At 45.1% G+C, this 14628-nt stretch overlaps 1 protein-coding gene across 6 annotated transcripts in view; it reads left to right on the forward strand.

Moving 5' to 3' along the window:
* Window positions 1–14628, forward strand: part of LOC147254489 (kinase suppressor of Ras 1-like) — a 116582-nt gene that overhangs the window by 28394 nt on the left and 73560 nt on the right. Inside the window, exon 3 of one of the 6 annotated variants that reach the window (XM_086216139.1) lies at window positions 13329–13457. The exons of the other annotated variants lie outside the window; for them this stretch is intronic. Within the exon in view, the coding sequence (XP_086072265.1) occupies window positions 13366–13457 (92 nt within the window). The 5' untranslated portion in view covers window positions 13329–13365. The remainder of the gene's footprint in view (window positions 1–13328; window positions 13458–14628) is intronic. 6 annotated transcript variants of the gene reach the window in all.

The following is a 14628-nucleotide window of genomic DNA, read 5'->3' on the forward strand; positions in this document are numbered from 1 at the left end:
TAAAGTAGGAGAGATGTGTTCTCTCTTCCTAACTCCTGTCAAAACCCTTGCTTCAGCGTTGTGGACTAGCTGGAGACTCTTTAGAGAGTTTTTTTGGTCATCCTTATGGTGTTTAGGTCCAAACATTTCAGTTTTATCTGAATTCAGTAGCAAGAAGTTAGAGGACATCCAAGATTTAATGTTTTTCCAGCAGTCTTGAAGATTGGTGAGCCGGCTTCTGCCATCTGGCACCATCGACAGGTAGAGTTGCTTATTATCTGCATAACAGTGAAAATTGATTGAGTGCTTCCAGATTATGTCACCTAATGGGAGCATGTAAAGAATTGGTCCTAAAACTGAACCCTGTGGTACACCATATGTAACTCTGCAATACTCTTGTCATTATTAACATTAACAAATTGAAACCTGTAAGATAAGTATGACTTAAACCATTTTAGGACAGATCCTTTAATCCCAATTTCGTGGTCTGCATGCAGCACTGAGGTCCTAAAGTACAAGGACAGAGACCAGACCTCTGTCTGAAGCTATAAGAAGATCATTACAGACTTTTACCAGTGCTGTTTCAGTGCTATGGTGTTCTCTGAATCCAGATTGGAAAGCTTCAGAGAACTTGTTGCTGTGCAGATGTTCATGGGGCTGCTCCAGGACAACCTTCTTGAGGCCTATAGTTGGCTAATACATCTGGGTCAAGAGAAGGATTTTTAAGTCAAGGGTTAATGACAGCCACCTTAAAGGTCTGTGGCACGTAACCTGTGACCCCTGACAAGCAACCAGAGTTCAGACCAGCAGGCAGAGCTGCAGTTTAACACGCCCCTCTGCTGGTTCCTTCGTGTTGTCACCCACCCAGCCTATAGAAACTGTGTCTGCCCCGAGGCTTTATAAGCCTGCACCCAAATCTGGAGGAGTAACTTATAGCAACTTAGTTAAAATTAAAACCACTGCTCCAGCAAACCAACCCAGTAAAACTATTAAATGTGGTTTGCTTAATATTCGATCTCTTGCATCCAAGTCTCTCCTAGTGAACGATTTAATTACTAATTATCAGATTGGTGTATTAGCACTCACTGAAACCTGGGTGCAGCAAGATGAGTATGTTAGTTTAAATGAATCTTCCCCTCCTGGTTACATTAACTACCATGTACCTCGCACCACTGGCAGAGGAGGAGGAGTAGCTGCAATCTATCAGTCAAATTTGGTGCTTAACTCTCGACCTAACAGTTCATTTAACTCATTTGAGAGCCTTATTGTCAGCTTTTCCCACCCAGACTGGAAAGCAGAGAAACCACTCTTACTTGCTGTGGTGTACCGTCCTCCTGCACCTTATTCTGAGTTCTTAGAAGAATTCCCTGACTTTCTGTCTAACTTGGCATTGAACTCAGACAAAGTCATTATAGTGGGTGACTTTAACATCCATGTGGACGTCAATGATGATTCTCTGGCCACTGCGTTTAAGTCGCTTCTTGATTCTGTTGGCTTCTGTCAGAGGGTAAACAAACCCACTCACACTTTTAATCACATCCTTGATTTAGTACTCACTTATGGAATAGAAGCTGACCGAATCACAGTTCTTCCTCAGAACCCCGTCTTGTCTGATCACTCCTTAATTACATTTGAATTTACTTTAACAAATTATATTCTACCTGGGAAAAAGTCCCGCTTCAGTAGATGTCTATCTGACACTGCTGTTTCTAGATTTAAGGAGCTTATTCCAGCAGAGCTTGCTGCCACATCTTGTAATAATATATTGGGCAGTTATGCTGATTTCACCCCCTGGCAGGTAGACTATCTTGTGGACAGCACTGCAGCAGCACTCCTTGGGACACTTGATGCCGTAGCTCCCCTGAAGAAGAAGGTTATCAACCAGAAAAGAATAGTTCCCTGGTACAGCCCAGAGCTGCGTGCCTTAAAACAGAAGACCAGACAACTGGAAAGGAAGACACATTCCAGCCAGCACGAGGAAGTCCACCAAGCCTGGAAGGAGAGTTTATTAATATATAAAAAAGAACTCCGTAATGCCAGAAGCGCTTACTACTCGTCCCTGATAGAAAAGAATAAGAACAACCCCAGGTTCCTCTTCAGCACCGTGGGCAGGCTCACCAAGAACCATAGTGCTGTTGAGCCATGCATCCCCCCAACTCTCAGCAGTAACGACTTCCTTTCTTTCTTTACTGAAAAGATTGTGAATATGAGAACGAAGATTGCCAGTAATGGAGGACAGACTACAGTCCCCATAGAAGCACCTCCCAGACTTGGTGCATACTTGGACAGCTTCGCCCCCATTGACCTGTCAGAATTAACTTCTGCAGTCGGTTCCTCCAAGTCAGCCACTTGTCTGCTGGATCCCATCCCGACAAGCCTCCTTAAGGATGCCTTCCCTCTAGTCAACACTTCTATATTAAATCAAATTAATCTTTCCTTAGTCACAGGTTATGTGCCACAGGCCTTTAAGGTGGCTGTCATCAACCCTTTACTTAAAAAACCTTCTCTTGACCCAGATGTGTTAGCCAACTATAGGCCTATATCCAACCTCCCCTACATCTCCAAGATCCTTGAGAAGGTTGTCCTGGAGCAGTTACATGAACATCTGCACAGCAACGAGCTCTTTGAAGCCTTCCAGTCTGGATTCAGGGAACACCATAGCACTGAAACAGCACTGGTCAGAGTCTCGAATGATCTTCTTATAGCTTCAGACAGAGGTCTTGTCTCTGTGCTTGTCCTTTTGGACCTCAGTGCTGCATTTGACACCATCGACCACAGCATCCTGCTACAGAGACTAGACCATGACATTGGGATTAAAGGAACTGCCCTAAAATGGTTTAAGTCCTACTTATCTGACAGGTTTCAGTTTGTTAATGTTAATAATGACCATTCGGAGTATAGCAGAGTTACATATGGTGTACCACAGGGTTCAGTTTTAGGACCGATTCTCTTCACTCTTTACATGCTCCCATTAGGTGACATAATCCGGAAGCACTCGATCAACTTCCACTGTTATGCAGATGACACACAACTTTACTTGTCGATGGAGCCAGACGACACAAGCCAGTTTACTCATCTGCAAGACTGCCTGAAAGACATTAAATCCTGGATGTCTTCTAACTTCTTAATGCTCAATTCAGATAAAACTGAGGTAATCATTTTTGGACCTAAACACCACAGGGACACACTCTTGAATCGGATCTCTACTCTAGATGGCATCACCCTAACTTCGAGTACAACTGCAAGGAACCTTGGGGTCATTTTTGACCAGGACCTTTCCTTCAGCTCCCACATAAAGCATGTGACTAGGACCGCCTTCTTCCATCTTCGAAGTATCGCTAAGATTAGGAATATCCTTTCCCAGAGTGATGCTGAAAAACTGGTGCATGCATTTATCACTTCTCGGCTGGACTACTGCAACTCTCTCTTGTCAGGATGTCCTAAATACTCTCTAAAGAGTCTCCAGCTGGTCCAGAACGCTGCAGCGAGGGTTTTGACGGGAGTTAAGAAGAGAGAACACATCACTCCCACTTTAGCTTCTCTCCACTGGCTTCCTGTAGGATCTAGAATCGACTTCAAAGTCCTTCTGCTAACTTATAAGGCTCTCAATGATAAAGCTCCATCCTATTTGAAAGAGCTCATTAGTCCCTACTGTCCGACCAGAGCACTCCGCTCCCAGAATGCAGGTCTTTTAGTGACTCCCAGTATCAATACAAACAGACTGGGAGGTAGAGCTTTTAGTTACCGGGCTCCTTTACTGTGGAACCAGCTCTCTCCATGGGTCAGAGAGGCAGACACTTTAACTACGTTTAAGTCCAGGCTTAAGACCTTCCTCTATGACAGAGCCTTCAGTTAGGACTGGTTCAGGTAGCTCTGAACCATTGATAGCTATGCTGCTATAGGCTTAGACTGCTGGGGGACACATCAGGTTACATTGAGCCCTTCCCTCCTCTCCTCTCCTCTCCCCCTCTCTCCTCCTCTCCTCCCTGCACATTTTACTTGTTGCACTTTGTAGTTTGGCCTTGGTGTCTCGCAGTCTCTCTGTGTTTCCACAGATCCACCGGAGCCCCAACCGCCGCCTGCATCGCCCCCCCCCCCCTTATTCCCTACTGTTACACCGGCCTGCGCTCCCCTTCCATGAACAAGTCTGCCATCCAGTCCCCCATCAAGCTGGCTTGCTCTCCCTGCCTCCCCTACCAGAAGCTTCCTTCTTCAGCTGTTATTAACATTTCCGTGTTTCCCACATTTTGTATTGTAAACTGTTTTCTTGTCTGTAACAACATCTACTGCACGTCTGTCCGTCCTGGGTGAGGGATCCCTCCTCTGTTGCTCACCCTGAGGTTTCTCAGATTTTTCCCTGTTAAAAGGGTTTTCTATGGAGTTTTTCCTCAGTCGATGTGAGGGTCTAAGGGCAGAGGATGTTGTTATGATGCCATGTGAAGCCCTTTGAGACAAACTGTTTGTGAAAACGGGCTATACAAATAAAATTGCCTTGCCTTGCCTTGCCTAGGGAAAAATAGATTTGGTTCAATATAGAAATGTTGACTAAGGGGAAGGCATCCTTAAGTAGTCTTGTTGGGACAGGATCCAGCAGACAAGTGGCTGACTTGGAGGAAGTAAGTGCAGAAGTTAAGTCTGACAGGTCGATGGGGGAGAAGCTGTCCAAGTATGCACCAAGTCTGGGAGATGCTTCTGTGGGGACTGTAATCTGTCCTCCATTACTGGCAATCTTTGTTCTAATATTCACAATCTTTCTTTAAAGAAGTTTCAAAAGTCATTACAGCTGAGAGTTGGAGGGATGCATGGCTCAACAGCACTATGGTTCTTGGTTAGCCTGGCCACAGTGTTGAAGAGGAACCTGGGGTTGTTCTTATACTTTTCTATTAAGGATGAGTAGTAAGTGCATCTAGCATTACAGAGTTCTTTTTTATATATTAATAAACCATCCTTCCAGGCTTGACGGTCTTCCTCATGCTGGCTGGCCTTTCCAGCTGTCTGGTCTTGTGTTTCAAAGCACACAGGTTTGAGCTGTACCATGGAGCTATTCTTTTCTGGTTGATAACCTTCCGTTTCAGGGGAGGTATGGCATCAAGTGTCCCAAGGAGTGCTGCTGCAGTGCTATCCACAAGATAGTCTACCTGCGTGGGGTTGAAATCAGCATAATTGCCCATTATATTATTACAAGATGTGGCAGCAAGCTCTGCTGGAATAAGCTCCTTAAATCTAGAAAAAGAAGTGTCGGATAAACATCTACTGAAGTGGGATTTTTTTCCCTGGGTAGGATATAATTTGTTAAAGTGAATTCAAATGTAATTAAGAAGAACTGTGATGCAGTTACCTTCTATTCCATAAGTAAGTACCAAATCAAGGATATGATTAAAAGTTTGAGTGGGAGCCCACAAAGGGACAGGGAGAACATGCAAACCCCACACTAAAGATCCCATGCCCAAGCCTGGGCTTAAACCCAGAACTTTCTTGCTGTGAGGCAACAGTGGTAACCACTACACCACCATGCCACCTTCAGTGTATATGTCATTAATAAATATCTATTTAGTCACATGGGACACATGAACCCTCCCAGGAATAAGCTGGCCATTGTTTCCTCTGCCTTTCCCCTTATCCTTGCCTCAAAATCTTGCCACCACAACTACCAAGTTACCCTTATCTTACCTCTGTGCAGCTCACACACAAACTCTTTCCCATTCTCTGCTCAGGTGTCAAGGCCTGAGATACTGGGCTGTTTGTCTGATATGAATAGGATTCAGGTATATAGTTTCACACTAAACATATTCACATTAAAAGGTACACTGGATAACACATTAGGAAATTAAAAGTACTTTAATCCCTTTACAATGCAAATAAAAATATACAGTGTATAATAATATCTGTATCAGGTAAAAAAGAGAAATTCCCAATCTTCCAAAAGTTGCCTCCATCAGCATGTGGCCCATTACTCTTGTGAGCTGCTTCAGGTAGCACATCCCAAGGTAAAACCTTTTTAAAATGATACATAGGATGTGTGTGCTTACTCCCAATAACCCCTCTAAGTAAGCTCCCATACAGTGATGACAGGGTTGCCAAAAACTGAGATGAAGTCTGCACTCAAACATCTTGCCTCTTCTGCAGCACAAACCCCAAGATAGAATCCACATAAGCTGAAGAAAAGGAGGGTAATATCCACTGAAGCGCACCTGGCCAAATGAATATGTAATTTTCAGATAAAGCCCACAGCCCTCTGAGTATAGATATGGATTCAGATAATTTTGGTGGTTGTAAAGATATGGATAATGGTGTATTTGCTCATCCCAAGTTGAAACCATCATAAGTCCCTCCCAGAGATATGATGCCATTGCTTGTATCACAGTTTGATTAATGTAAACTGAATTGTGTGCTGGTGGGCCTCTAAACAACATGCTGAGCACCAAAAAAAAAACTTCAGTCAAGTCTGCCTGTCAGAAAGGCTGAGAAAACCAGTGAAATCTTTGCATTCCTTTACTAAGGGAACAGTTGAAATGGGGTTGAATGAGGATGAACATATGATGCATATGGGTCTACTATGCAGAGAAAAAGTTCATCTTGTGGATATGCTGGATGGTAGAGACAGCTTGTTAATGTTGAAAAATATACCACTTGGTAGTCAGAAAATTCATCTATACCCAAATAAATGAGCTATAAAAAAAGAACATGACTTTCCCGATTTAGGAAAATTATATCCTCCAAAATATTTCAAAGGAATTGTGTGTGCAGTAAACAGGTAATTCTTTGGAGATGATAAAGAAATACAGTTGTTGTGCGCTGAAGAGCGAATTGGTCAAAAATAATGATAATTGATAATTATGAATATAATTATCGATTAATAAATAAATTACTAATTAATATTACATATTAATTATACGGGGCACCACCCTGATGAGTTCAGGGAAACTATAATACGACCAAACTTGTAACAGTTATCAGTCTTGAACAGAGTTTATCTACTAAACAGTCAATATTCTGTAACATTAACTACCTAGGGACAGCTCTGATGTTGAAGGATGAGATCCGAGCACTGGCTATTGCTTAGACACGTGACCACAAGTTCGTACACAAAGACACTACTACTTCTCTCATGTAATAAAAATATATTTATTAACACAGTGTATCAATCAATCAGCAACACGTTGGTACAACTGTTATCTAACGAAAGACACAAGTGATAATATGTGTGTGTGTGTGTGTGTGTGTGTGTGTGTGTGTGTGTGTGTGTGTGTGTGTGTGTGTGTAAGTGAGTGAAGCAGGGGAGGGGGGAGTATGGTTGCCTAGCAACCAGTTAGCCTCGCAGCAGGGCTAAAAACTAGGCTAGTTACCTGAGGCTAGCTAGCCGCTAGTTAGCACCGTGGAGGTAGAACTTATGGAGTGTTAATCACTAAGCAGAGCGCTTAGCGAGAGGGAAGGAGAGAGAGAAAGGAAGGAAGGAAAGAACAAAGATGAACCCAAAAATGTGTGTGTTACCACACTTGTGCAGTATTAGTAACCGGTAACAACTTCTTGAGAGGTCACGGTTATTAATAACTAACATCAATAAATAATATATAATGCTATGTAATTTCTGCTAATTACAGGACTTCGTCACATAAACAGAGCATTCATAGACATTATACAACACACTAAGCTATTTCTCTGCCCAGAAAATGCCTAGTAAAGGGAATCCTTACTTGACCCGGTGGAGCGGTAAGGGATCCAGTTTCCGTGTTCCGGAGCGCGGTTCGGCTCGACTCGGAAGGCAGCAGAGCGGCAGCGGGGCAGCCTGCAGGGTCTGCTGGAGTTACTGGTGGGAAGGATGAAGAAGCTGGGATGGGCTTTCTCTCACCTGGTACCAGTTCACGCGGGTTGCGTGGCTCGACGGTGGCTTCTCTGGACGAGTGAACAGGAGGGAGAGAGTTGTCCTTCTGGAGACTCTGTCGTCGCTACACTGTACTCGAGGTCCGAGGTGGAGAACCGGTGGGATCTTCTTGAAGACTTGCGAACCACCCAAGGGAAGACAACCACCGAGAGAAGAAGATCACCAAGAGGCGAAAATCACAGAGAGAGAGAGAGTCTCCTAGAGAGAGTCTTCTTCGCGCTGAAGTTTTGTATCTGGAGGCCGATGATGTCACTTCCTGTGGGATGATACAGGCTCTCAGCCAATAGCATTTGACAGGTTGTTGGATCTGGTCAGTGACCAGAGTTCTCAGAGGGGGGCCAGTGGCCGGAGTCATAAGCTTTTGCGATCCTTTGTCTGAGAACATGTGGTCACTTGAATTCAGGCTTTGAAAAGGGGTGTTAGGCCTCACAGGCCGAAAGCCTTTCTTCAGCTGGACTGATTGTCACATCTCTGAATTAATCTCTTGGTCTGGTTGAGTTGGCACAACACAGTACACAGCTATGGGACCACCACCTGAAACATGAGTAGGACTGGATTCAACATTATAAAATTCATCTTTCACATAAGCCCCGCCCCCTTCAGACTTACACATGGCAATGTTACTTTCTGCAACACCTGAGGTCCTAAAATTTGACAAACCTAAAGCAAATATTCGTCTGAGGCACTTGTTTTGATCAAATAACTTTTATTTAGGCTACATTTATGATCAAACATTGTGCCTGGGGCACATACAATAGTGACACACCTTACCTGGCGAAGTTGAGAGGGGATGTAAGATTTATTTCATTTCTGTAAACCCAAATCCAACCCTGATAAATGTTTTCCGTGGATCGAAAAATATTGAGTTACATTTTGAAATCAGGTGTACGTTATCTCCAACTTGACCAATCGACTGACTAACAACATAGTATCAAGCTTCTCGAAAAGCAGAGTTAGCTAACGTTGCATTGCTTTGGACAATAATATCAGTAAGGTTTATAGCTGATTAAGCAGACATTTAAACTAGCTGCAAAGTAGGCCAATGCCCATTGTTATCATCAACCATTTGTGTAATGTAACGTTAGCAAACCTACAGTAAATGGTTAACCTGCTATGTTAGGGAGTGTAGGAAAGGACCCACTTGCAGGCTACAGTTCACAACCCAAAAAGTTTAATGAACAGCCAAAAAGGTACAAGAATGGCAGGCAAAGTCAAAAACAGGGACAGGCAAGATTCAGGCGTCACAGGCAGTGAGGGCAAAGGTATCCAAGGCAATTTCCAGAGGGCAGGTCAAAAAACAGGCAGAAGTCAGAACACGGAGATATCGTAACAGTCTCAAAAACTAACAATGCTGAATCGGTCAGGGAAAATACTGGCATGATCTGGCAAGGACTAAACAGAGCCCTGGGCTTAAATACCCACAAGAAATAATTATTAAAGCAAAACAGGTGTGCTTACAAAAATGGCAGGAAAATGAACAAAGGACTGGGCAGGGCACAGCCACAACACAGCAGCACATGTGGGCCTGTCAAAACAAAGCACACATGACGCAGAATCAAAACAAAAGCACATTTTGCAGGGAACTTAGAACAAAGCACAACAGAACACTAAGATGCTAGCTAACTGAAGTTAACATTTACTGGCTGGGCTTTACTATTATATATTAAACCACTGATCATCTGACTTACAACAGCATACTATTGTTTTAAGGTTCATGAAACCAATTAACTTAGCTTACCTTGGAGCAGACATAGGTGTGCCTGTCAAACTTGGAAGGACTCAGTTAGTTTTGTGGACGTCCATGCAGTTTTATCCACAGCAAACATTTATCAAGGTTGGATTTAGGTTTGGGGAAAGGAATAAATCTTACACCTCCTCTAAACCTCTCCTAGTAATGTTTGCCACGATTGCTTGTGCCCATGGCACAATGTTTGAGCATATCGGTAGCCTAAATAAGTTATTTGATCAAAACAAGTTCATCCAACCGATATTTGCTTTTGTATCAACAGTGTTCTGTCAGACTTCAGAACCCTCTGATGTCAGAGGAGGTAACATTGCTAAAAAAGGGTGTGGGGCTAAAGCCTATCCCAGCGGCCTTCGGGTGAGAGGCACGGTACACCCTGGATGGGTTAGCAGTCCATCCCAGGGCTAACATATATAGACAGACAACCATTCACATTCACAGTCATACCTATGACTTTCTCCACAGCAACAGCTGATTAGAGGATTTCTAGTCAGGTTATAGCTGACTATAGTCATAGCACAGAAACAGCACCAGTCAAAGTTACCAATGACCTCCTTCTGGCATCATATGAGGGACTCATCTCTGTGCTGGTCTAATTAGATCTTAATGCAGCTTTTGATACCATTGACCACCATATCATTCTTCAGGGACTGGAGCATGTCATTGGCATTCAAGGAACTGCACTAAATATGTTTAGGTCATATTTACTAGATCTCAGTTCGTACTCACTAATAATAATCCCTCTGAAACCACTGTAATCAGTTATGGTGTTCCACAAGGGTCTGTGCTTGGACCAGTCCTCTTCACCGCATACCTGTGTCCTCTAGGTCACCATCCATCCATCCATCCATTTTCTTCCGCTTATCCTGTTAAGGGGCTGGAGCCTATCCCAGTGGCTTTCGGGCAAGAGGCGGGGTTCACCCTGGACAGGTCGCCAGTCCATCGCAGGGCCAACACATATAGACAGACAACCATTTACACTCACAGTCATACCTTCGGTCAATTTAGAGTATTCAATTAGCGTAGTCCACATTTGCATGTCTTTGGACTGTGGGAGGAAGCCAGGAGAGAACCCATGCAGGCACAGGGAGAACATGCAAACTCCACACAGAAAGATCCCGTGCCCGAGCCGGGACTCGAACCCGGAACCTGCTTGCTGTGAGGAAACAGTGCTAACCACTGCACCACCATGCCGCCCCTTAATTTACCCAGGCAAGCAAATAAGAACAAGTTCTTATTTACAAATGCTCTTTGGTTCAGGCTGGGGGGGTTGCTAAAAGTAAAAACAAGTTTATATAAATTACAGAATAGCAAACAGTAAATAAATAAATGCATTGAAATAAAACAGTAAAAACAGTGAGACGTGGCCTGCCACACCTTCTATAATTGCCTCTGTACTAAAAGCACCTAAGATTCTCCAGCTGAACACTGAATGCAGTGTGGTCATGGAAAGAGTAAACATGATATTGAGCGGATGAAGTACAACTGAAAGATGACGTTGTGACTTTGGTAAAAGAGAAAGCCGAAGGCTTGGAAGGAGGTGCACAAGCAGTAGAGGGATGGGTTGGAAAACTACCTGCTAACTTTAATGGGGCTGCTAAACAGCAGCTTGATGCTTTAGGTGTTGTGAAAGGAGGGGTTAAGCCGTTGTCATTGTCATCGTCCTCTGCTTTATCCGGTTGGTCCGGGTCATGGCAGCAGCCTCAGCAAGGAAGCCTCTCCCCAGCCACTGCCACCAGCTCTTCTGGGGGAATCCTGAGGCGTTCCCAGGCCAGCCGAGAGATATAATCCCTCCAGCGTGTCCTGGGTCGGCCTCGGGGTCTCCTCCCAGTTGGGTATGCCTGGAACACCTCCCAAGGGAGGTGTCCAGGAGGCATCCTCACCAGATGCCCGAACCACTTCAACTGAGCAGCGGCTCCACTCTTAGCACCTCCTGAATAACTGAGCTTCTCACCCTATCTCTGAGGGAGAGCCGAGCCACCCTGCGGAGGAAACTTTTTTCGGCCGCTTGTATTCGTGATTTCATTCTTTCGGTGATTACCCAGAACTCATGACCATAGGTGAGGGTTGGAACGTTGATTGACCGGTAAATTGAGAGCCTTGCCCATTGGCTAAGCTCCCTCTTCACCACAACGGACTGGTTTAGCACCTGCATCACTGCAGATGCCGCCCCAATCCACCTGTCAATCTCCTGCTCCATCCTACCCTCCCTTGTGAACAAGACCCCGAGATACTTAAACTCCTCCACCTGAGGTAGGACCTCCCCCCCGACCTGGAGTGGGCAAACCACTCTTTTCCGTCTAGGGGCAATCAAAAAGCCCGCCCCAGCCCTCCGCCTCTCACCCGGAACAACTCCAGCGAAAGAGAGAGTCCAAGCCCTCTCAAGGTCTTGGGTTCCGGACCTGGAGCTATGTATCAAGGTGAGGCCGACTATATCTAGCCAGTAACTCTCAACCTCTTCCACCAGCTCCGGGTCCTTCCCCAACAGAGAGGTGACATTCCATGTCCCAAAAGCCAGTTTTCATGCCTGGGGATCAGACAGCCAAGGCCCCTTCCTTGGACTGCTACCCAAGCCCCAATGCACTGGACCCTTCCAGTTCCTCCTATGGGTGGTGGGTCCATGGGAGTATGAATTCATGTCTCCTTTTCGGGCTAGGCCTGGCTGGGCCCCATGAACCAAGGCCCGGCCACCAGGCACTTGCCATCGAGCCCCTACCCTGGGCCTGGCTCCAGGGTGGGGCCCTGGTGCCCCTGTGGGCTGGGTACACAAATTCCTTGCTTTTATTTCCATGTGGGAATTGTTGAACTGTTCTTTGTCTGGCCCCTTGCCTAGGACCGTGTTCGGGGGGTTTCTGGGTGCCCTGGTGGCTTGGTCCTGACCTGCCTTCTATCCTGGACCGTGGGCATGTTGTTCTGGTCCCCCACATCAGCAACAGTCTTGTGTCTCAATGTTTTTCTTTTTTCTGTTGTGATTGTTGTTTCTGTTGTTTTTGTTGTTACTGTTTCTGTGCCCCCCCTGCCCATTTTCCCTATTCTGTCCCTGTTCTCTCTTTCTATCGACTCCTGAGCCTCAGTCCGGTAGCTTTATCAATGAACCAATTCCATTTCAAATAAATTAAGACACAGATGGCGAGAGGAGGAGTTTATCAGATTCCTACTTTGCAGAGTAAAACTGCTTCAGTACAACAAGGCAACACAAACATTTATACTGCTTGCCCCAGCTGCTGAAAAAGGACAGGTTTAAAAAAAAAAAAGAAAATGTGTTGCCCTAGTTGGAAAAGGAAACATATTGGACTGGGGCAGAACTGCTGATGTGAAAGACTCTTGCTGTACACCTGATTTGGAAATGCTGGCAGTGTCATTCAGACCCAAGTATCTTCCCTGGGAGTTTGGTCAGCTGGCCCTAGTTCTTGTTTACATCCCTCCCTCTGGCAACGTCACACGCACGTCAGAGGCTATTGCTGCTTGTGTGTCCATCAGATTGAGAGTGAATCCCCGGACTCCCCTGTTCTCATCTTAGGGGAGTTCAATGGCTGCATGCTATATAAGATTCTTCCAACTTACCAACAGTATGTTACATGCGCCACCAGAGGTGACAAAACAATCAACCTCTGTTACGGAAATATAAAGAACGCATATAAAGCAAACAAAAAAAAAACACCTATTAGTACTGCAGACCATAATGCTGTTAATCTGATCCCTTCCTATCGCACTAAACTGCAGAGAGAAGGCATGACCAAGAAGTTGGTGGAAAGGTGGGATGTGGATGCGGTTGAGACTCTTCAGGACTGCTTGCAATGTACAGATTGGGATGTGCTCACTGATGGGAGCAGCCTTGAGGAAGCCACTGAGGTAGTCACTAACTACATCACCTTCTGTGAGGAAATGATTATCCCCACAAAGACTGTACAGGTGTTTTCCAACAACAAGCCCTGGATCACAAAAGCCCTGAAAAAACTCCAAACGAGAAGAAAATAGCATTCAACTCAGGAAACAGAATTGAGTCTAAACTCATCCAAAACAGGCTGAATAAAGAAATAAAAGCAGCTAAGAGAGGGTCAAGAAACATTTTAAGGTAAGCGATGCCAGGGATGCCTGGCGAGGTGTTAAAACACTGACTGGCCTCCCTAATAAGTCAGCATCATTAAATAAAGGGACAAGAGACCCGTCAACCTGGCAGAGGACCTTAATCAATTGTACTGCAGATTTGACCAGTCTGACTACTCACAGGAGAGGAAGCAGCTTATAGCTGAGCTCACCTCAGTGACACCCACCCAAGTTGACCTTGAGCTGCAACAGGTAGAGGTTGAGCTCATGCTAAAGAGGACAAAACCAAACAAGGCACCAGGACCTGACCGGATTTGTGGGCGGCTGCTGAAGTCCTGCTGTAGCCAGCTGGCTGGCGTTTTTTGCCATCTCTTCAACCGCTCCCGAACATTCAATCCCGTCTCTCTGGAAATCCTCCATAATCTGTCCAGTAGTCAAAAAGAACAATCCCACCTGCAATAATGACTGTCGTCCAGTAGCATTAACATCTCTCGTAATGAAAGGCCTTGAAAGGCTTGTTCTTTCCCAGCTTCAGGAGGAGGTCAGTATGCAAGTTGACCCCCTTCAGTTTGCATACAAACATCACAGGGGTGTGGATGATGTTGTACTGACACTGCTGCATGGTGCTTATGCTCATCTCGAGAAGCCCAAGTCATTCACCCGACTGGTGTTTGTGGACTTCTCGAGCGCCTTCAACACGGTGCAACCTCACCTGATGGGACGTAAGCTACTTCAGATGGATGTCAACCCGCACCTGATTCTCTGGATCCTGTCTTTCCTGACCGATAGACAACAGAAGGTCAGAGTCAATGATCACCTCAGCTCATACAAGTCTGTCTCCATAGGAGCCCCACAGGTCTCTGTAATCTCACTTGTCTTGTTCACTCTGTACACGGATGAGTGTAGGAGCACTAACCCAGACATAACATACATTAAATATTCTGATGTCACTGTAATCATGGACACTACAAACACA

This window comes from Aulostomus chinensis, chromosome 10 (assembly GCF_037954235.1).
Source record: "Aulostomus chinensis isolate RoL2024-O1b breed Wild chromosome 10, RoL_Achi_v1.0, whole genome shotgun sequence".
NCBI lineage: Eukaryota > Metazoa > Chordata > Actinopteri > Syngnathiformes > Aulostomidae > Aulostomus > Aulostomus chinensis.